General features: G+C 48.2%; 1 protein-coding gene across 1 annotated transcript; it reads right to left on the bottom strand.

Moving 5' to 3' along the window:
* Positions 1-4017: 4017 nt before the first annotated feature.
* Positions 4018-6968, bottom strand: Ppia (peptidylprolyl isomerase A). Its single transcript, XM_090332512.1, has 5 exons — positions 6840-6968; positions 5327-5357; positions 5153-5241; positions 4611-4783; positions 4018-4345 (listed from the first exon to the last, which is right to left on the bottom strand). Exons 1-5 carry the CDS (start codon positions 6906-6908, stop codon positions 4213-4215), a joined length of 495 nt encoding a protein of 164 aa, XP_090188638.1. The 5' UTR covers positions 6909-6968; the 3' UTR covers positions 4018-4212.
* Positions 6969-22090: the final 15122 nt, after the last annotated feature.

Here is a 22090-nt window from a genome sequence, read left to right as displayed (position 1 = left end):
TCTTTGTGCATGCTAGGCAAGCACTCTACCACTAGGCCACTTTCCTGGCCCCATATTTCCAGTATTCTTGTGGTTAATTGGAGATAAGAGTCTAGTGAACTTTTGTTCCCTATGCTGGCTTTGAACCAGGATCCTCAGATCTCAGCCTCCTGAGTAGCTAGGATTACAGGTATGAGCCACTTGCACCTGGCTCTGGAATTATTTTAAAAGTGATTAAACAGGTTTGGAGTCTGGTCCATTGGGATTCAGCTCTTTATTGGGTGTATCCTGGCTGTGAGCTTCCTGATAGTACCTACCTCACCCTGATGTCTTTGAGTATATGTGCACCACTCTTCCACCATAGCTGGCACTCATAAAGCTCCAACCTCCCAAGCTTTTCAGTCAGCATCTTTAAACAGACTGGATTACTGGAGACACAATCAGAATGTGGGTGGGCAAGTTAAACTTAAAATACAGAATATGCAAATAGTAAAGGAGGGCAGGTGCTAAGGACCATACTACAGGAAGTACCAGCACTGAGAATGCTGATAAAACAATGCAGCAGGCTTGGAGAAGTGTATTGAGATATCTTCTGTACCCCCAGATTGAGAATATGTCACAGTGCAGTCTCATGACACCATCAAGAATGTGCCGATTATTGGTGAGTGATCATATTAAAATTGGGGTGCTTAGTAGTCATGTATTTGTTCATCTTGTCCTCTAGCTCTAAAAAACCCAATATTGAAATTTTATACCTAGAAAATTCATCATATATGCCTTTGCATATATGAAACCAGGAAAGTGAACTTTTTTTTTTTTATTGCCAGTCCTGGGGCTTGAACTCAGGGCCTGGGCACTGTCTCTGAGCTTCTTTTGCTCAAGTCTAGCACTCTACAACTTGATCCACAGCACCACTTCCAGCTTTTCCTGTGTATATGGTACTGAGGAATCAAACCAAGGGCTTCATGCATGCTAGGCAAGCACTCTACCACTAAGCCACATTCCCAGCCTTAACTGATGTGGGGCTTGAACTTGGCCTGGTACTGATCCTAACTTTTTTCTGGGGGGGGGGTGTAGGGGGGGGCGGGCAGTCATAGGCTTGAACTCTGGTGGGCCTGGGCATTGTTCCTGAGCTCTTCCGCTCAAGGCTAGCACTGTATCTCTTGAGCCACAGTGCCACTTCAGTTTTCTGGTGGCACCAGGTGGGGGGGTTGGATTTTTCTGCCTGGGTTGGCTTTAAGCTGGACTCCTCAGATCTCAGCTTCCTGAGAAGCTAGGCTTACCGGTGTGAGCCACTGGTGCCCACGTTTTTTGGTTTTTGTGTTTTTTGGATTGTGGTTGTGTGTGGCTTGAGCCATTCCAGGTTTGAGCACTGTCTCTGAGAATTAAGGCTAGTGCTCAATCACTTTGAGCCACATTGTTGCTTCTGGTTTTGTAGTGGTTAACTGGAGTCTCTCTAGCTTCCCTGTCCTGGCTGGCTTTGAACCACAATTCTCAGCCTACTGAGTAGCTTGAGCCATCAACTCCCAGTATTTTTTTTTTTCCTTTTTTTTTTTGGCCTGGCAGTGGGCTTTGTGCTCAGTGCTAGTACTCTACCACTTTCCCCCCCACTTGGCTTGAACTCCAGGCCTGGACAATCCCTGAGCTATTCAGCGCAAGGATAGTGCTCTACCACTTTGACTCACAGCCCCACTTCTGTTTGTTTTTAAGTTGCATTGTGAACTCCATCTCTGGCTAAGAGTTACACAAAAACTTCAATTCTTTCAATCCTTCTAATTCTATAGATAAACCCAGTATTAAGCAACCACTGTACATCTAAAATTCTAACCTTGGAGTTTAGATAAATCTCTTGCAGTTGGCCTAGTTTCTTCAGAGAAGCCCGATCTAGCCAAACAGCTCTTTACCACTGGCCTCTTCTACCTGCTGCCAGACCTTTATTTTCGGATGTTTTATTTGGTACTTGTAGGAATTAGATCACATGTGTTTTGTGTCCTGGGCATCGCTTTTTACGGCTAGTGCTCTACCATTTGAGCCACAGCTCCACTCCTGATTTTTTGCTGACAGATTGGAGATGAATCTCCAGCTGGTGGCAGACACTTAATAATCCTAGCTACTCATGAGGCTGAAGTCTGATTGCAGTTTGAAATCGGCCTGGACAGGAAATTCTGAGATGCTATCTCCAATTAACCACCGAAACAACGTAGTGGAGGTATAGCTCAAGTGGTATAGTATCTGTTGAGCAAAAAAGCTGAGACAGTAGGCCGATTCAAGCCCCTAGGAATGGGAAGGAAAAAAAAGTGATCCTCGTATCTTCAACTAGAATTACAGGTGTGAGCCACCAGTATTGGGCCTAAGCCTTTAAGATTTGTTTTTCCTAGGCCTGGGGCTTGAACTCAGGGCCTAAGCACTGTCCTTTGGCTTGCTCAAAGCTAGAGCTTTCCCTTGAGCCACAGTACCACTTCCAACTTTTTCTATGTATGGGTACTCAGGAATACTGAGGAATCAAACCCAAATTTTTTTTTTTTTTTTTTTTGCCAGTCCTGGGCTTGAGCTCAGGGTCTGAGCACTGTCCTTGGACTTTCTCAAGGCTAGAGCTCTACCACTTGAGCCTCAGCACCACTTCCGGCTTTTTTCTATGTATATGGTACCGAGGAATCGAACCCGGGTCTTCATGCATGCTAGGCAAGCACTTTAACCACTAGGCCAAACTCCCGGCCCTCAAACCCAAATTTTTATGCATGCTAGACAGGAACTCTACCACTAAGCCAAACTCCCAGCCTCTTCCTTTTTTGTACTAGATGTAATCATGAAACCTACCAGATACTAATGGAAATGCTTAGTATGTTTAGTTAACATGAGCTTTCTGTGGATCTGTTATTTGTGTAGCTCATGATCACGTCTGTTGGTAAACTTTTTTTTATGATGCCTGCCAACACTTCTTGAGCCACATTTCAGCTTTTAAAAACTAGGCACTAAATAGAGCAGGTCTCTGGTATTTCCTTTCCCATATCCACAGCAGGAAGATTAACTTTTTGGTCATAGGGTTTGAACTCGGGGTCTGGGCACTTGTTCCTGAGCTTTTCTAGCAAGGCACTCCTCTAAGTACTGTGGAGGCAGAGGATCGCTGTTCAAAGCCAGTACACAAGCATGTCCATGAGACTTATACTAGCTACTTAGGCCGAGATCTGAGGGTCACTGTTCAAAGCCAGCCCTGGCAGTGAACTGACCACCATAAAATGGGAAGTGGCACTATGGCTCAAGGGGTAAGGCGGTAGCTCTGAGCTCAGGGGCAGCCCCCAAGCCCAGAGCTTGAGCCCCACAATTAACAAAAAGTTCCAAGACCCTGTAACTTCCAGGGTTAATTCTTGTGTTTTCTGACTTTTTCCAGTTCTGGAGTTTAAACTCGGGGCCTGACCACTGTCCTTGGGTTGTCTCAAAACTAGAGCACTGGACCAAGAGTTTGGCCTAGTGGTTAAGTGCTTACATAGCATGTACAAAGACCCAGATTTGACTTCTTGGCACCCCCACATACACAGAAGTGTGTGCTGTAGTAGAGTACTTGAGGAAAGCCCAAGGACAGTACTCAGGCTAAGCTCAAGCTCCAGGGCTGGCAAAAAAAAAAAAACAAAACTAGAGCTCCATAACTTGAACCAGTGCACCAATCCTACAAGCTTCAGATTTGTAACTCTAATCCTGGCAGTGGGAGTGAAGTGGGTTCAGCACAGTACAAGAAAACCAAGATTACATACAAGTGCTGGCACAGAAAGTCCTGCCTTCTAAATGTCTGCTATCAATTCTCACTTGAACCACAGCACAGCTCGTAGCTTTTTGCTGAACTTTCCTGCCTTCAAATGAAGCCCCTCAGATCCCAGCATTGTTGCAGCTAATGCCAGCCATAGAGGAATCTCCCACTGACTACCCTCTTTGTCCTTCACCTTCTGTTATTCACTGACCAGTTTACTTTAGGATACTCTGGGTTGTGAATGCAGAAGCAAAGCCTAGGGACTTTGTGGACTGACCCAAACAAGGACAGACAACTGTTGTTTAGTTTTTATTCATAATCATAAACTTAACTCTGCAATCCAGCTAGACTTGGGAGTAAGGAAAACATGGAACCCAAAGAACTGCAGTGAGAGCACAAAGAGTATAGGATATTGCAAGCAGATGGGGTGGAAGGGTGCTCTCCTCAGCTATAGAAGGAATGGTCTGACAAGATAAACCAAGTCAAATGTATTAGAGTTGTCCACAGTCGGTAATGGTGACTTTCTTGCTGGTCTTGCCATTCCCAGACCCAAACCCCTGCATGGCTTCCACAACTTCCATGCCTTCTTTCACCTTCCCAAACACCACATGCTTGCCATCCAACCTGAAAACAGAAGAGTAATCATTAATCCACTCCTATTACATAACTAGGTAGAGTACCCCTGGCAAATCAATAGAAAACAAAGAACGAATAGCAAGCTGGCATAATGCATCTAACAGAGAAGCAGAGAAGATAGCTTAGTTTACTATGTATGAACTAATCCCAATTAGCCCAGTTTCTTACAGTACTTTGTATTCTGTATCACACTAAATTTGCAACTATGCAAATAGAAAAAAAGTTGAATTTTCCCCAGTGCAATAATCCTTACCAATCAGTCTTGACAGTGCAGATGAAAAACTGGGAGCCATTTGTGTTTGGCCCAGCATTCGCCATAGACAAGATGCCAGGACCGGTATGCTTCAGGATGAAATTCTCATCTTCAAACTTCTCTCCGTAGATGGACTTGCCACCAGTGCCATTATGGCACGTGAAGTCACCACCCTATCAACATTATAGAGAACTGTCACTTCTGAAACTGTAACCCAAAGTATGCCAGGCTTGCAAGGTTCAACTTGAATAGAAGGGCCAAGGGAAATCAAAATAGTAGAATGTATGCAGATAAAATGGGCTATGATCTCAATTAAAGGCTCACACCTATAATGCTACTCGAGAGCTGAGATCTGAAGCTCTGGATTTCATGCAAGTCTGAAACACCTCATCTATCCCCAAGCCACTACTACCAAAAAGCCAAAAAATTAGAGCTGTGGCCCAAGTGATAGAGCATAAGCCTTAAGTAAAAAAAGCCTAAGAGAAGGTACCCAGACCCTGAGTTCAGGTCTCAGGATTGGCACAAAATATAAGATTTCATACCTGGCACATGAATCCTGGGATGATCCTGTGAAAGCAGGAACCCTTATAGCCAAATCCTTTCTCTCCAGTGCTTAGAGCACGAAAATTTTCTGTTAAAAAGAAATTAAGTATGTAGATACACAGTAGTTTTTTTTTTTTAAATAACCAGGTTAAAGCTTAGAAAATGGAACCAACCTGCTGTCTTTGGAACTTTGTCTGCAAATAGCTGTAACAGAAAATGACAATTAGCAATTTAGACTTGCATATTTTGTTGCTCAATACCCATGTATTTCAAGGGCTTCTGTATCACCTGACACTTATGTTATCAACAAGCAGTTCAATAACTGTTCAAGTCACTGGCAGTAATAATGCTATCAACTTGTTGACTTCGTTTTGCTGATGAGTACTTCTTGGTTCTGACTAGTGGAGATTGGTCTCAATTCCACTAAGCCCTGTGAGAAACCTGATACTAACTCGGAGCCCACATTAAGCACAGGCAGTTTCCACAGGGCCTCTTGTCAGTTATGAGCTTGGACTACAGTTTAAGATGAAAGCAGAGCACGTTCTAGTGCCTACCATGAGCCAGACAGTATAGTATGGACAGAAGAGCAAGCAGCCTCCTGCCTCAGACTTCAGGTTATTTGGATTAAGATGGTGAAATGTGTTCCAAGTGCTGTTGATGACTCACACGAGTAATCCTAATTTTTGGGAACCAAAGTTCAAAGCCACCCAGGGCAAGGATGTCCCTGAACCTTAACCACCAGGGCCCTTTTAAGTGGAGCTGTGGCTTTAGTGGTAGAGCGCTGGCCTTGAGTAAACATAGCTTAGGGACAGTGCCCAGGTCCCGGGTTCAAGCCTTAAGACCGAAACACTTTCTATAATTGCCTACACATGAGGTAAGCCATGTCGAACCTAACGTTTAACTTAATAAAAGCACATCAGATTCCTGTGGCCTGCACAAGTGACCTCCATTAGGTGCTCGCTAGTCGCTGACCGCCCTCGGGGCCAGTCCGGAGGGGCAGGGGAGAGGAGGGCTGCGGCGGTCGCCACCGGGCCGGCCGGGGCCGCGGGAGGGGCCGCCGCTCCCCGCGCCCCCGCCCGCCATCACTGCGGCGGAAGGCGGTGCTTGGGCGCCAGCGCAGGCCCAGCCCACTCTCCCATTTCCGCTTGGGGGTGGGGGACGCGGAGGATGTTGGGGACCGTTTCTAAAAAAATTTTTCCTATTTTAGAACTGCAGGCGCATCCAGGGCGGCCAATCACCATCTGCTAACACACCCCCCATCCAGCTCCGCCAGGCCCGGCGCGCCCGCGCCGCAGCGCCCGGTGCCTGCCGACGCCCCGAGGGGCCACGCTCTCCCCGAAGGGTCTGCGACGCCGGGCGGCGGCGCCCGGGCCCCGTGCGGCGGCGCAACGGCCCGCAAGGCGCCGGTCGAGCGCGGCCCGAGCACGTGCGCCGAGCCGGGCGCGGCCACGTGGGGCGGCGGCAGGCGGCCCCCTCCCCCAACGGCCGCCGCCCCACCCGCCTTTGTCCGCTCGTGCCGCCGCCCGCGCCGCCCAAGATGGCCCCTCGTCAGGAAATGGCGCCGCCACCGGCCGCGCTCGGCCCTCAGGAGGGTCGGCCCGCGCCCGAGGCTTCGGGGTCCTCGCCACCCGCCTCATCCTACACCCGCTCCCAGGGCCCACCCTAGCACGCCACCGCCCCCCCGACCTCGAAGCAGACGCGGCCCAAGGGCTTGCCGTCGGCGGCAATGTCGAAGAACACGGTGGGGTTGACCATGGCTGATAGCTGGTAACCACAAGCGACAGCGGCGTCTGCAAAGCGGCACGAGCCTGGCCGCCCGCCTCTTTTATATTATCCTCGGGCCCCGCCCACAGCCCGGTCGCGCGGTACGGTCATAGCCAATCGAACACACAGCCTAGCTGGAGTGACGTCCCAGCCGGCCTATAGCTAGAGACTGCAGAGTTGCGGGGGGCGGGGGGGCTGGGGAAAATGGAGGGAGGAGGGCGCGCGTGCGTCCTGACGCGCCGAGGCAGATTCCCGCCCGCGGGCTACGACGCAGTGGCTGCGGCGCTGGGCGGCGGCGCGGTTCGCGCGGCATTGTCCGCGCGGTCTCCACGGGGTGGCCCGGCTAGCAGGCTGAAAGCTCCACGCGGGGTGAGAGACTCGGGGCCTGCTGAATGATCAGACGTATGTCCCCATTCCACAGAGAGGGCAGGTGAGGCGAAGGCAGGCCTCAAGGTCGCCCCGCACGTCAAGGTCGTTGGGGATGCGCGGCGGGCCGCGGCAGCGCCCCGGTCCTCCCGAGACCCCCGGGCGCCAGCGCCTGCGAAGCGGGGAGTGCTCCGCACACGCCCCACTTTCCCAGAATCTCTCTCCTCCTCTGCCGAAGGAAGCCGTTAGAGCAGGAGCCAGGCCAGGCCCTTCCCCTGAGAAGACGACATTTGCACCTCCTCCCGCCCTGGAGGGAACTGTGCCCGGCCTCTCACCGTGTGGGGACCTTGAAATGGGAATGTATTACGGTCCGAGCTGTCCCTTATTTGCAATATTTAGGATGTTACTTCAAACTCAGTGTCTTCACGGGCAAAACCAGAAGAGGCTGGTGGTGAGAGGCAGCTGAAAGTGTGCGCCCTCCAGTCCTTGAGGACCCTCTCTTGTTCTAGCCTGCAGTACTGTGTTTACAGGTGGAGAAGTAAGGCTCCGAAGTCTCAAGCCACCGGGCGCTCAGGAGGCTGACATGGAAAGATCCTACTTCAGGCCAGCCAGAGCAGGACAATCCATGAAGTTTTTATTTAACCACCAAAAATCAGAAATGGTGCTGTGGCTCAAGTGGCAGAGTTCGAGCCTTGAGATAGCCCAAGGACAGTGCTCAAGCCCTGAGCATACACACTTTTTTTTTTTTTTTTGCCAGTCGTGGGGCTAGAACTCAGGGCCTGGGCACTATCCTTGGGCACGTTTGTTTTTGCTCAAGGCTAGTGCTCTACCATTTGAGCCACAGCGCCACTACTGGCTTTCTTCTGTATATGTGCTTCTGGGGAATCGAACCCAGGGCATCATGCATGCTACCACTAAGGCCATGCTCCCGGCCCCACACACATTTTTTTAAGAATGGGAAAATTTAGAATACCACCCTAGAAAATATAAACCCCTTAGTTCAAACCCCAGTAACACAACAAAATTTCAGTGGTTGGAAGTGTGGCTCAATCGACAGAACACCAATCAGTGAACAAAAGTGCTAGAAACCAGGTTCAAATCCCGGTCTGGGACAAAAATTAAAAAGTTCAAAAACTTTAAAGAAAAGGAAATTTTCATCTTTTTCATTCCCATAAATATGTGATCAGAGACACTGAGGCATTGCATCTTTGTAATATATATATATATAATATATATACATATATATTATATCTATTACAAATTATATATATTATATACATATATATAATTTTGTTTTTGTTTTGTGAGTCATGGGGCTTGAAGTAGGCCTGGGCTACCGCGCTATCCCTTGAGCCAAGCCCCACTTCCTGTTTTCTAGAGCTTAATTGAAGATAAAAGTTCCAGGTACTTTTTGCCCAGGCTGGCTTTGAACCTTGATCCTCAGATCTCAGCCTCCTGAGTAGCTAGGATTGCAGACATGAGCCACCGTGCCTGGCTTTAAATATAATTTTTTTATTGAGCTATAGTAATGCACACATTTCTGTTTTGAACAGTCACTATCCATCCTTGGCTTTCCCTCAGTTTCCCACTCCTGTCCCTACCTACAAGTTGCATGAGTCATTTTGCACATCATATATACTGAATACCATGATTGCATTTGTTCATCTTTCCTCCCTCCCCTTCTGTACTACCCATTTTGTCAAAAGCTGAAAAGGAAAAGCACACACACCACCACCACCACAAATAACCAACCCATTCCCTGGAATTCATTTCCATAGGAAATTCTTTTTCCCCACTCTTCATCACCTAATGCTTTGTGACTTTGAAAAGGCTCCTTGTTCTCATCTGACAGTCATAGATACCCCCCAGGTCTCTCAGCAACATCTTGAAATACTGAGTGTTAGGAACTTCTAAGAAACAAATGCAAAGAGCTGCAGGTAGTGGTGGAAGCGTTTGCCTAGCAAACCAAAGATTCCATCCCCAGCCCTGTGAGACATGAAATACATTTGAAGAGGATGGTATCCCATCATGCTGAGATTGGGGATTTGAGGCTAGACAATTAAGAAGGGTGAAATGTGAGACTATCTCAGGGAAGGGAGAAGATAAATGAAAGGGAAAAGAAAGAAGAAAGGGAAGGGAAGAAAAAGGAAGAGCACCAGCCTTGAGTGAAAATGTAAGGGACACAGCCCACAGGCCCCAAATTCAAGCCCTCATACTGGGACCAAATAAAGCTTGAGGCTTGGTGCTAGGCATTCTGCCCCTGTGGCTCAAGTGGTAGAGTCCTAGCTTTGAGCTAAAGAGTTCAGGGACAGCACCCAGGCCCAGAGTTCAAGTCCCAGAACAACAAAAAAACAAAAAAAACCTCAATGAAGCAACTAAAAGAAAGAAAACGAAACAAACCAAATACCCATGGCTTATGCCTATAATTTTAGTCACTCAGGAGGCTGACATCTGAGGATTAAAGTTCAAAGCAGCTGGGGCAGAAAAGTCCCTGTGAGACTTTTACTCTCAATTAACCACTCAAAAACAAAGTGGAGTTGTGGCTCAGAGTGGTGGGGTGCAAGCTCAGGGATAGCAGCACCCAGGCCCTGAGTTCAAGCCCCACAACTGATCTACCTTCCCCCTCAAAAGTATAGCTTTAGTAAAGTAAGTATCAGCTGTTAAAAAATCCCCAGAGTACAAAATTCACCTAACAGGTACCCCAGGGGTGTGACTCTTCCTCTCATTATAGCCCACTGGTTCAGATTCTAGGCTTTTGTGGCAAACTAAGAGACCAGGGAACGAGAAAGAAGAGAAAGAGACAAGGAGTGATTTGAATCTTTCAGGTTTAAAACATCCAGAGGCCCTATCCCAGACTTCCACCTTGGCTGTAGGAATCCAGAAGGTGTAATATTTTGATTGGACTATTGGCTGCCCACAGTGGCCTGAGGCCTTGTTAGTAAGAGTGAACAGTAGACAACTGCCCTGTTACTGCTGCCAGGAAATTCACTGGGAAGTAGCCCACTAGAGTCCAGGGAGAGTCTGGAAGGACTGGAGGACTTGAATGACGCCCAGTGGCCCTCTGGCGTCAGCCTGGAAGCATTGACTGGTACTAGGTTGAGGTGGGAGCTAGGAGCTCCTGCTTGTTGATCACCCCTCCCCCCTCCCCTCACTTGCTCTTTTGGCCCTTCAATATCTGTTGCCACACTTTGCCTCCCATTTGAGGACCTAAGATGGAGCATTTACCTAACAGAAAGGAGCAGGATAACATAAATAGGCATGAGCATTGGGCCTAGTGGTAGAGTGCTTGCCTAGCATACTTGAAGGCTGGGGTTTGATTCCTTGGTACCACATATATAGAAAAAGCCAGAAGTGGGGCCAGGAGTTTGGCCTAGTGGTTAAAGTGCTTGCCTAGCATGCATGAAGACCCGGGTTCGATTCCTTGGTACCACATACATAGAAAAAGCCAGAAGTGGTGTTGTAGCTCAAGTGGTAGAGCTCTAGCCTTGAGAAAGCCCAAGGACAGTGCTTAGGCCCTGAGAGCAAGCCCCGGGACTGTGAAAAAAAAAGATTAAAAGAATAGGAATGACCTTAAAGAACATAGATCTCTAGAAAGTGTTATTGGTTGTTATTTAGGTCTTTGTTTAATTGCCTGGGTGTAGTCTCATGGCCTTTCCAGCCCAGATTGGCTTAAACTGTGATTCTCAGATCTCAACCTCCTGAGTAACTTGGATTACAGATGTGAGTCACCAGTGCCTGGCTCTATATTTTTAAATAGGATCTCATGTTGGAATTGGGGGCATGGCTCCTATAGAAGATTGCCAGCCAGAAGCCGGGAGTTTGGCCTAGTGGTTAAAGTGCTTGCCTAGCATGCACGAAGACCCGGGTTCGATTCCTTGGTACCACATACATAGAAAAAAAGCCGAAAATGGTGTTGAGGCTCAAGGGTAGAGCTCTAGCCTTGAGAAAGTCCAAGGACAGTGCTCAGGCCCTGAGCTTAAGCCCAGGACTGGCAAAAAAAAAAAAAAAAAAGAAGATTGCCAGCCAATGAGTGAAACTGAAGCTGGATAGACTAGGAAAACTGAGGTCCAATGAGCTAACCGCAAATACAAGAGATATTCCTCCATGTACCTCTCTTAAGATTAAAGTCATTTTAGGAGAAAAAGCAGAATAACTTAAGGAAATTGAGGCTTAGCAGAAATATGGTATTTTGAATATATTTCAGAACCATGGTATTTAAAAGCATAGAAGCGCTTTCTTTGCTTCAAATAGAGACAACAGAATACATTTCTTCTGAGGAATACATTCCTTACTCAAGGATTAACAGCTGTCATATAGGATGCCCTGAAATGCAGATCGCAGGGAACCTCCTGTTCTCAAGGATAAGCATCTGTTTTTGCTTTGCTTTGCTTTGGTTTGGTTTATGGCAAGTCCTGAGGCTTTAACTCAGGGCCTGACTCCTGTCTTGGGCATTCTCTAGGTTAGCGCTCTATCACTTGAGCCACAGCACCACTTCTGGCCTTTTCTGAGTATGTGGTACCAAGGAATGTAACCCAGGGCTTCGTGCATGCTAAGCAAGCACTCTACCCCTAGGCTCTGCTCCGGGTCCAAGTATCTGTTTTTATGGCATGACACATTTTTGCCTGGAAACTCCGAGAATGACACCAGGTGTGATTAGAGTAGGATAGATTTCCCACCCCTTTTCTCCCTATAAATACCCAAGCAGCCTAGGGAGAAGTGTGCTTCTCTCTGCCTCTCTCTGTTTCTCCTGTGTCTCTCTGTGTGTCACCTACCTTTTCTGTCTCTGTTTCTCTGTCTCTCTCTGTTTCTCTCCCTATGAGAGCACCCACACTCTGTTATAGTGTCCTTGCTCTTTTGTTTGCTTTTTGTCTACTTGCCTGTTTGCTTTTTTTTTTTTGCCAGTCCTGGGCTTAGGCTCAGAGACTGAGCACTGTCCTTGGATTTTTCTTAAGGCTAGAACTCTACCACTTGAGCCTCAGCACCACTTCTGGCTTTTTCCAAGTATGTGGTACCATGGGATTGAACCCGGGTCTTCGTGCATGCTAGGTAAGCACTCTACCACTAGGCCAAACTCCCAGCCCGCCTGTTTGCTTATTTACTCAATAAAGCTCTGCCAATTTCTCTTAGCATTGTGACTTGTTCAGAAAATTTGGTGGGGGAGGAAATGGAGGGTCTTGGGGGTTGAATTCTGGGCCTGGGCGTTGTCCCTGAGCTCTTCAGCTCAAGGCCATCGCCCTACCCCTTGAGCCACAGTGCTACTTCCCATTTTCCAGTAGTTAATTGGAGATAAGAGCCTCACAATCTTTAGTGCCTGGGCTGGCTTTGAACCTCGATCCTCAGATCTCAGCCTCCTGAGTAGCTAGGCAAGAGCCACTGTACCCTGCTCAGAAATTCTTATTATGTGATCAAAGTCAAGGACCCTAAAGTGAAGAGTTCCAATATTTAAAGGGAAGCTTCTCTAAACTTCACCTCTGTCTGGTGACAAAACCATTAGATACAGAGTTTAAGTCCCTGTCTTAGACAAAAAAAAAAAAAAGACCAGAATGTGGCCTAGTGGTAGAGTGCTTACCTAGCATGCACAAAGCCCTGATTTTAATTCCTCAGTACCACATACATAGAAAAAAGCCAGAAGTGGTGCTGAGGCTCAAGTGGTAGAGCTCTAGCCTTGAGAAAGTCCAAGGACAGTGCTCAGGCCCTGAGCTCAAGCCCAGGACTGGCAAAAAAAAAAGAAAAAGCCAGAAGTGGTGCTATGGCTCAAGTGCTACAAGTGGTAGAGCACTAACCTTGAGCAAAAATGTGTCCAAGGACAGTGCTCAAGCCTTGAGTTCAAGCCCCAGGACTGACGAAGAAGAAGAAGGAGAAGGAGAAGGAGGAGGAGGAGGAGGAGGAGGAGAAGGAGAAGGAGAAGGAGAAGAAGAAGAAGAAGAAGAAGAAGAAGAAGAAGAAGAAGAAGAAGAAGCAGAAGCAGCAGCAGCAGCAGAAGCAGAAGCAGCAGCAGCAGCAATAACGACAACAAAAAAGGGTCTTGGGCCGGGAGTTTGGCCTAGTGGTAGAGTGCTTGCCTACCATGCACAAAGAACCGGGTTCGATTCCTCAGTACCACATACATAGAAGAGTGGGAAGGGGTGCTGTAGCTCAAGTGATAGAGCACTAGCCTTGAGGGAAAAGCCCCAAGGACAGTGTGCGGGCCCTGAGTTCAAGCCCCAGGACTGGGGAAAAAAAAAAAAAAAAAGGATCTTACGTTTCTGATTGGGGTGCCTGAATCACAATCTTCCTGTTGACCCTTCTCATGTAGCGGGGATGACAAGTGCATGAGCCACCATGCTAAGCTATTTTTTTTCCCCATGGAGCTTGAACTCAGGGCCTGGGCACTGTCCCTGAGCTTGTTTGGTCAAGGCTAGTGCTCTACCCCTTGAGCCACAGCTCCATTTCGGGCTTTAGATAAGAGCCTCATGAACTTTCCTGTCCAGGCTGGCTTTGAACTGTGATCCTCAGATCTCAGCCTCCTGAGTAGTTAGGATTACAGGCATGAGTCACTGACACCCAGCACATGCCAAGCTTTTGGACTGGTTGAGAGGAGGGTCTCACAATCTTTTTCTCTGACTTGCCTTGAACCAAGATTCTCCAGACCATTACCCCACCTCAGTTAAAGGAAAACAAGCGCCTTTCCAAAATGCTGTCTGTGCACCTCTCCTCCTCCTCCAGCTTGGAGCTCCCCACCCCACCCCAGGCCTCTAGGTTTCTCTATCCTTGGGAGGGAGCAGAGACTCAGATGTCTGGCAGCCCAGGGTACTCTACCATTTCCAACACCTGTCCTGAGAGCCTTCCTCCCTGACTCCCAGTGGCCCTGCCCCATTTTGAAGCACCATGACTTTTTCCAGCACCAGACTCAAGAATGCAGGAGCAGAAACAGATCCCAATGGCTAGCTGCCATTTGGGACTCCGTGGGGACAGGCCTCTCCTGGGGACAGCTGGGAGTAGTTAGGAAGGCTGAGTAAAGGCAGCCTCCCCCACCCCCAACCCCAGTGACAGCCCTGGTCTGCAGTGGTGGAACCAGTGGGGCAGAGCCTGGCTGGTTAATAGTCGACCTGCTCTTCTCCCTCCCACTGCTGCCTCTGCAGCACAGAGAGGAGTAGCAGATGCAGCCACAGGCTCCCTAGGGATGTAGCCATCTCCAGTGGGTAGGGAAGAAATGGGCTGGAAACCTTCCACAAGCGCTGTAGCACTCAGATGGTTCTGAGGCCGCTGAGGGCTCCACGTGAGCCAGATGTGGGGTCGCCCAACCTGCTGAGCTCCCGCCCAGGGCATGAGTTCAAGCTTCAGGATTGCACACAGGCTCGTGCACAACACACACACACACACACACACACACACACACACACACACACACACACGCTTGTGTAAGTTATGTGGAAATAGTTTATTCCCCCTCGCCCGGCATTTTTTTTTTTGCCAGACCTGGGCTTGAACTCAGGGCTGAGCACTGTCCTTAGGCTTTCTCAAGACTAGAGCTCTACCACTTGAGCCACAGCACCACTTCCAGCTTTTTCTATGTACGTTGGTACAGAGGAATGTAACCCAGGGCTTTGTGGATACTAGGCAAGCACTTTACCACTAAGCCACACTCCTGTCCCCTGCTTTTTTTTTTTTTTTTTTGTCAGTGGTAGGGCTTGAACCTAGGGCCTGGGCACTGTCTCTGAGCTCTGTCAGCTCAAGGCTTGTGCTCTACTTTGACCCACAGCTCCACTTCCCATTTTCTGGTGATTAATTGGAGATAAGACTCTTATGGACTTTCATGCCTGGACAGCTTTGAACCATGATCCTCAGATCTCAGCCGGTATGAGTCATCAGTACTCAGTTTTGCTTTGCCATTTTATATGAAGGATTGAAGCATTTAGGTATTTAATAGTATTGGGAATCCTGGAACCAATCACCATATACCTAGAAACAACTGTAATATAATTTTGTGTGTGTGTGGGGGGGGTCATGGGGCTTGAACTTGGCCTGGGCATTGTCCCTGAGCTCGTAAGCTCAAGGCTACCACCCTACCCTTGAGCCACTGCCCTACTTCCTTTTTCTAGAGATTAATTGGAGTCTCAGGTTCTTTTGTGCTTGGGCTGGCTTTGAACCTTGTTCCTCAGATCTCAGCCTCCTGAGTAGCTAGGATTACAGGCCAGGCTTGTAATATAATTTAAACTGTATGTATCACACTCATAATTGTGGTTTTATTTTATTTATTTATTTTTTGTTCTTTCTTTTTTTTCCCCAATCCTGGAGTTTGAGCTCAGGGCCTAGACATGTACTTGAGCATGTCTTGAGCATTTTTGCTTAAGGCTAATGCTCTGCTACTTGAACCACAGTATCACTTCCAGCTTTTTCTGTGTATGTGTTACTGAGGAATCAAACCCAGAGCTTCGTGCAAGCTAGGCAAGCACTCTATCGCTGGGCCACCCTCCTGGCTTCTGTTTATTTATTTTTGCCAGTCTTGGGCACTGTCCCTGAGTTTTAAGAATAGCACAGTACCAGTTACAGCTTTTTCTGTGTACATGGTACCAAGGAATTGAACCCAGGGCTTCTTGCATGCTAGGCAAGCACTCTACCACTAGGCCACATTCCTGGCCCATTATTCTATTTTTTTTTTTGTTGGTCGTGGGGCTTGGGTGCTGTCCCTGAGATCTTTTGCTCAAGGTTAGCACTCTATCTCTTTGAGTCACTTCTGACATTTTTTTTCCTTCTGGTCTTGGGATTTGAATTCAAGAACTGGTCTCTGTCCCTGAACTCCTCTGTCCTCAAGGCTAACACTCACCCCTTAAGCCACAGTCCCAGCCCTGGTTCTTTTTCTCTCTCTCCTTCCTTCCTTCCTTCCTTCCTTCCTTCCTTCCTTCCTTCCTTCCTTCCTTCCTTCCTTCCTTCCTTCCTTCCCTTCTTTTTGTTTTTTTTTTGTTTTTTTTTTTTTTTTTGTGGGTATGGGACATGAACTTGGCCTGGGCCATTTCCCGCTCTTCAGCTCAAGGCTACCGCCCTACCCTTGAGCCAAGCCCAACTTCCAATTTTCTAGGGGTTAGCTGGAGATAAGAGTCTCAGGTCAGTTTGTGCCCTGGCTGGCTTTGAACCTTGATCCTCAGATCTCAGCTTCCTGAGTAGCTAGGATTACAGGCTTGAGCCACCATGCCCAGCTCCTTCTTTCTTTCTCTCTTTCTTTCTTTCTGTTTTGTTTGTTTGTTTGTTTTTTTGTTATTGTTGTTGTTTTTGCCAGTCCTGGGCTTGAGCTCAGGGCCTGAGCACTGTCCTTGGACTTTTCTCAAGGCTAGAGCTCTACCACTTGAGCCTCAGCACCACTTCTGGCTTTTTCTATATATGTGGTACCAAGGAATTAAACCCGGGTCTTTGTGCATGCTAGGCAAGCACTCTACCACTAGGCTAAACTCCCAGCCATGGGGTGTTTTTTTTTTGTTGTTGTTTTTTTACAGTCTTGGGTCTTGAACTCAGGGCCTGGACACATTTTGCTCAAGGCTAATGCTCTGCGATTTTGAGCCACAGTGCCATTTCTTGCTTTTTTCTGTGTATATGGTACCAAGGAATGGAACCCAGGGCTTCGTGCATGCTAGGCAAGCACTCTACCAGGAGGCTGAGATGCTGGCCCTTTTTTTTTTTTTTTTGCCAGTCCTGTGGTTTGAGCTCAGGCCTGAGTACTGTCCTTGGGCTTTCTCAAGGCTAGAGCTCTACTACTTGGGCCACAGCATTATATATATATATATATATATATACATATATATATATTTTTTTTTTTTGCCAGTCCTGGGCTTGAGCTCAGGGCCTGAGCACTGTCTTTGGACTTTCTCAAGGCTAGAGCTCTACCACTTGAGCTTCAGCACCATTCCGGCTTTTTTCTATGTATGTGGTACCAAGGAATCGAACCCGGGTCTTCGTGCATGCTAGGCAAGCACTTTAACCACTAGGCCAAACTCCCGGCCCTTATATATATTTTTTAGATGAGGTTTAATTTATGTTTTATGTTCCAGTCCTCCACACTGTACACTGTGCGTGTACATGGGAGACACACACACATACACACAAAGATAATGATTAATTATAAACCAGCTATTCAGAAGGCTGAGACCTGGATGACCCAGGGTCAAAGCCAGCCTGGACAGGACAGTATATTGGATCAAGTGCTAAGGTACTAGCTGTGAACAAGAAAGCTGAGCAAGAGTATAAGGCCCAGATGAGCGTCAATGGCTCACACCATAATCTTGACTAGATTGAGGTGTCTGAGATCTAAGGATCTTGGTTTGAAGTCAACTCAACCAGGAAAATATATGAGACTCTAATAAACTCTCTCATCTCCAGTAAACTACCAAATAGCTGGAAGTGGAATTCTGGCTCAAGTGTTAGGGCACTAGCTTTGAGCAAAAGCAGCTCAGGAATAGTTCAAGCCCCACGACTGGTACCAAAACAATAATAAAAAGAATGTGAAAGCTGGGCATAGTGGCTCATGTCTGGAATCCTAGCTACTCAGGAGGCTGAGATCTGAGGATCAAGGTTCAAAGCCAGCCAGGCACAAAAGGACCTGGGACTCTAATCTACAATTAACCTCTAGGAAAAGGAAGTGGGGCTTGACTCAAGGATAGGGTGGTAGCCTTGAGCTGAAGCGCTCAGGGACAGCGCCCAGGCCAAGTTCAAACCCCATGACCCACAAAAAAAAAAAAAAATGTGAGGCCTAATTTCAAGCCTTAGTACCAGCTCATTCACACACACAAAAATAATGAGGGATCGGGACTTTGGCCTAGCGGTAGAGTGCTTGCCTAGCATGCACGAAGACCCAGGTTTGATACCTCGGTACCACATACATAGAAAAAAAGCCAGGAGTGGTGCTGTGGCTCAAGTGGTAGAGTGGTAGCCTTGAGAAAGCCCAGGGAAGGGACAGTGCTCAGGATCTAGGACTGGAGAAAAAAAATGAATGTTAAGCTGGGTACTGGTGGCTCAGAACGGTAATCCTAGCTACTCAGGAGGCTGAGATCTGAGGATCACAGGTCTAAGCCAGCCCAGGCAGAAAGTCCAGGAGACTCATATCCAATTAACCACCAAAAAAAGCTGGAAGCAGGGTTGTGGCTCAAAGGGTAGAGCACTAGCCTTGAGTTTAGGGATAGTGTCTAGGACCTGAATTTAAGGATCAGTGATAGATAAATGATAGATGGATGGATAGATAGAAAGACAAACAGACAGAATCTTAACTGTATCCTTATCATCACCAACAGAAGGAGGGCTCTTGCTACTTGGTCATTTCGTTTGTTCCCTTTCTATTTTTTCTTTTTTTGTTGTTGTTCTTGTTGCTGCTGCAAGGCTGGACTCTGGGCCTGGGCACTGTCCTTGAGCTCTCCAGCTCAAGGATACCATCCTACCCCTGGAGCCACATCCCCACTTCTGGTTTTCTCGTGGCTAATTGGAGAAGAGTCTCAAGTTCTTCTGTGCCCAGACTAGCTTTGATCCTCGATCCTCAGCCTCCTGAGTTGCTAGGATTACAGGTGTGAGCCACAGTGCCATGCTTTGAGAGTGGATTTTCTATCCAGAAGCAGCACCTCCTCCTTGGCATCTGCTGGCCAGCTAGCCACTTAGCCTTGACCACAGCATTTCCAATCGAAGCTAAAGACCTTGCTGATGAGCCAGGTGTGATGGTTCACACCTGTAATCATAGCTACTCAGGAGGCTGAGATCTGAGGATCAAGGTTCAAAGCCAGCCCGGCACAAAAGGACCTGGGACTCTTGTCTACAATTAACCTCTAGAAAAACGGGAAGTGGGGCTTGGCTCAAGGGTAGGTAGATAGCCTTGAGCCGAAGAGCTCAAGGACAGCACCCCGGCAGAGTTCAAGACCCATGACAAAAAACAAAACAACAAAAAACCTGCTGAGGAGATGGCCCTGCTAGTCTCCTAGCTCCTTCCAGGCAAGGTGAGCTGGGATAAAGAAAGAATGGGCTGTATGCAGGATTTTCCTGCCTAGAGAAACTGGACTAGCAGGTTGGCCTATGGCTGGATGCCTGGTCCTCGGAATCCTCTTGGCCTCCCTCCAGGCTTTGTAGCCCAGGCAGCTGCAGTCAACAAACACCAGGCAAGCCTTGCTCAACCACATGAGCATCTTCTCTTCTATCCCAGAATTCCACAATGGCCAGTCCAGGCCAGGGATACAGCTCCACATTTACTGCAGACTAAGCTCTTGTCATCTTCCATCCCTCTCAACTTTTGGCACAGACCTCAAGGTCAAATGAAGAGACAGCCCTAAAATCCACCCCAACAACATGATGTCTTTCTCCATGGGGCCACACAGACAGCAGACAGCATATGCGGTCTCCAAAGGAGGTTAGTAAAATGTCCAGCTGCAGAGATGGTGTTTGCACGACCCTACCAGCCTTGCTGTAAGGATGGAATTTCCAGAGGCAGTTAGTGGCTCAAACCTGGGATCTTAGCTACTCTACTCAAGAGGCTGAGATCTAAGGTATTACCACTCAAAGCTGGCCACACAAGAAAGTCTGTGTGGTTTTTTATTTCCATCTAACCAGCAAAAACCCAGAAGTAGAGGTGTGGCTCGAGTGGTAGAGTGCCAACCTTAGACACAAAACCCAAAAGGAAAGTTTAAGGCCCTCAGTACTGGCTGTACTAAGACTCAGTCCTGCTGTGGTCCCTGGGACTCCAGGTCTCCCTTGACCACCAGACCTCACTCAGCAGACTTTGACGCCTATAAGCTCTTAATCATCTTACTATGGCAGGTTGTGTTGGTTTCTCCAGTTCTGACCCAGAATACCAGGCAGAGATAAGGCAGAAAGTACAGCTGTGCCTGCTGTGGTCAGTATTTCAGGTGGCCTGCTAGGTGCCTGTCTCAAATAAACCTGTGTTGATTTGGCGGTTCATCTCACTGACGAGTATTACTGGCATTGGGACACATCAGGATGACCCTTCCATTGAGCTGGGTTTCAAACTCAGAGCCTCAGCTCAGGAATAATAATGTTCATGCTGAGCTCAACACCCCTCCCACCACACCTAAAAAAATCAGGGTCTGAGTCTGGGAATATGGCTTAGTGGTAGAGTGCTTGCCTAGCATTCATGAAGCCCTGGGTTCAATTCCTCAGTACCACATAAGAGGAAGTGTTGGAAGTGGTAGCTGTGGCTACAGTGCTATTTTTTTTTTTTTTTTGCCAGTCCCAGGGCTTGAACTCAGGGCCTAGGCACTGTCCTTGGGTTTTCCTCAAGTCTAGCGCTCTACCACTGGAGCCACAGCACCACTTCTGGCTTTTTTTCCTGTGCATGTGATATCAAGGAATAGAACCCAGGTCTTCATGCATGTTAGGCAAGCACTTTACCTCTAGGCCAAACTTCCAGCCATAGAGTGCTAGTGTTGACCAAAAGCAGCTCAGGGACAGTACCCAGATCCTGAGTTTAAGCCTCAGGACTGGAAAAAATAAAAATGAAGGGGGAAAAAAAGGCAAGACTTGGGCTCAGAAGCAGAATACCTGCCCATTTTGTAGTCAGGTCTTGGCTGTAATCCCCAGCACTGTAAAAAATGAAGTTCTCACATCACTATATTTATTTTCGGTCAGTCAGGGAACTTGAACTCAGGGTCTGGGCTCTGTCCCTGAGCTCTTTTGCTGGTTTTTGTGGTTAATTGAAGAATCTTTCTTGCCTGGGCTGGCTTTGAACCACAATCCTCAGATCTCAGCCTCCTGAAGAGCCAGGATTACAGACAGGAGCCATGGGCAGCTCACACAGTTGTTTTTCCTTCTGCTACAAATCTTTAGTTGCTCCGTTGTGATGGAGAAGACGGGGTTTCCCGTTTCATAAATCTATGGAAACAGGTGCCACAGCCTGAGACTGTTCCTGTACTTGAATGCGCTGCATGCGTTAGATTTTTTTTTTTTTTTTGCTGTTTTGAATATGGCTGACACAGTGGCACAGGGAGAATACATAGCCTAACCTTAGCCTGGTATCCCTCCCCCCAACCCATGCACACAGCGGGCCCTGTGCTACCTTCCCCATCTGTGCACACGCTCCCACCTTCTTTGACCCGGAGGCCTGGCAGCTAGTCCTCCATCTCTTTTCCCACCAGAGGATGGTCTGCTTCCCACTTTCTACGGATGATCCAGGTGTATCCCCTCCCACCAGTGATGGCCAGTAGAGATGTCACCCCATCCCCGGCTGCTCCAGGTACGCTGAGCCCAGCTCACAGGTCTTCCACAAAACTGCTTCAACTTCCTCTCTGCCAGAGGATGGAAGAGCTGCAAACACCCCTTAAGTGGCTAAAAAGGCTGACGTGTGGTCTCGTGTGTTAGGGGCAGTGGAGGGCCTGGGCAGCACCCTGAGAGTGCCGAGCACCCCTCCCTCCGCCTCCAGCCCCCCGGCAGGCCCCATCCTTCCCAATGTCCTGGAAGGCACTGCCAGGGCCCAGGACTTGAGAGTGGAGCCCACCAGGTGGGCAGGACAGATGGTGGCCCCAGTGGCCTAGTCCAGTGTTGGTGATCCGCTGGCTAAGCTCGGGGCAATGGACACCCAACTTCTGGCTCCCTGCCCTAGAGCACACCCAGGAAAGGTGACATGTCAGCCAGTGTCTCCCAGGGGAGTGTGGAACACTTGACAAAACAGCTCTCAGCTGGAGCCAGTGTGGAAAATTCCAGGGAGAAGGAAATTTACCATGGGGTGGGGAATGGCTGAGGCTTGGCTGGAAATAGCCAGGGTTTGATGTGGGGCCCTGGGAGCCACCCGAGAACTGGACCTCCTCCCAAAGGGAGACCCCAGCACGACGGAAGGACTTGGCCAGGCC

Source organism: Megascapheus bottae, chromosome 5 (assembly GCF_031878675.1).
Source record: "Megascapheus bottae isolate mThoBot1 chromosome 5, mThoBot2.hap1, whole genome shotgun sequence".
Taxonomy (NCBI): Eukaryota; Metazoa; Chordata; class Mammalia; order Rodentia; family Geomyidae; genus Megascapheus; species Megascapheus bottae.
The sequence above is the reverse complement of the archived record's forward strand: the minus strand, read 5'-3'. Positions and strand labels throughout refer to the sequence as shown.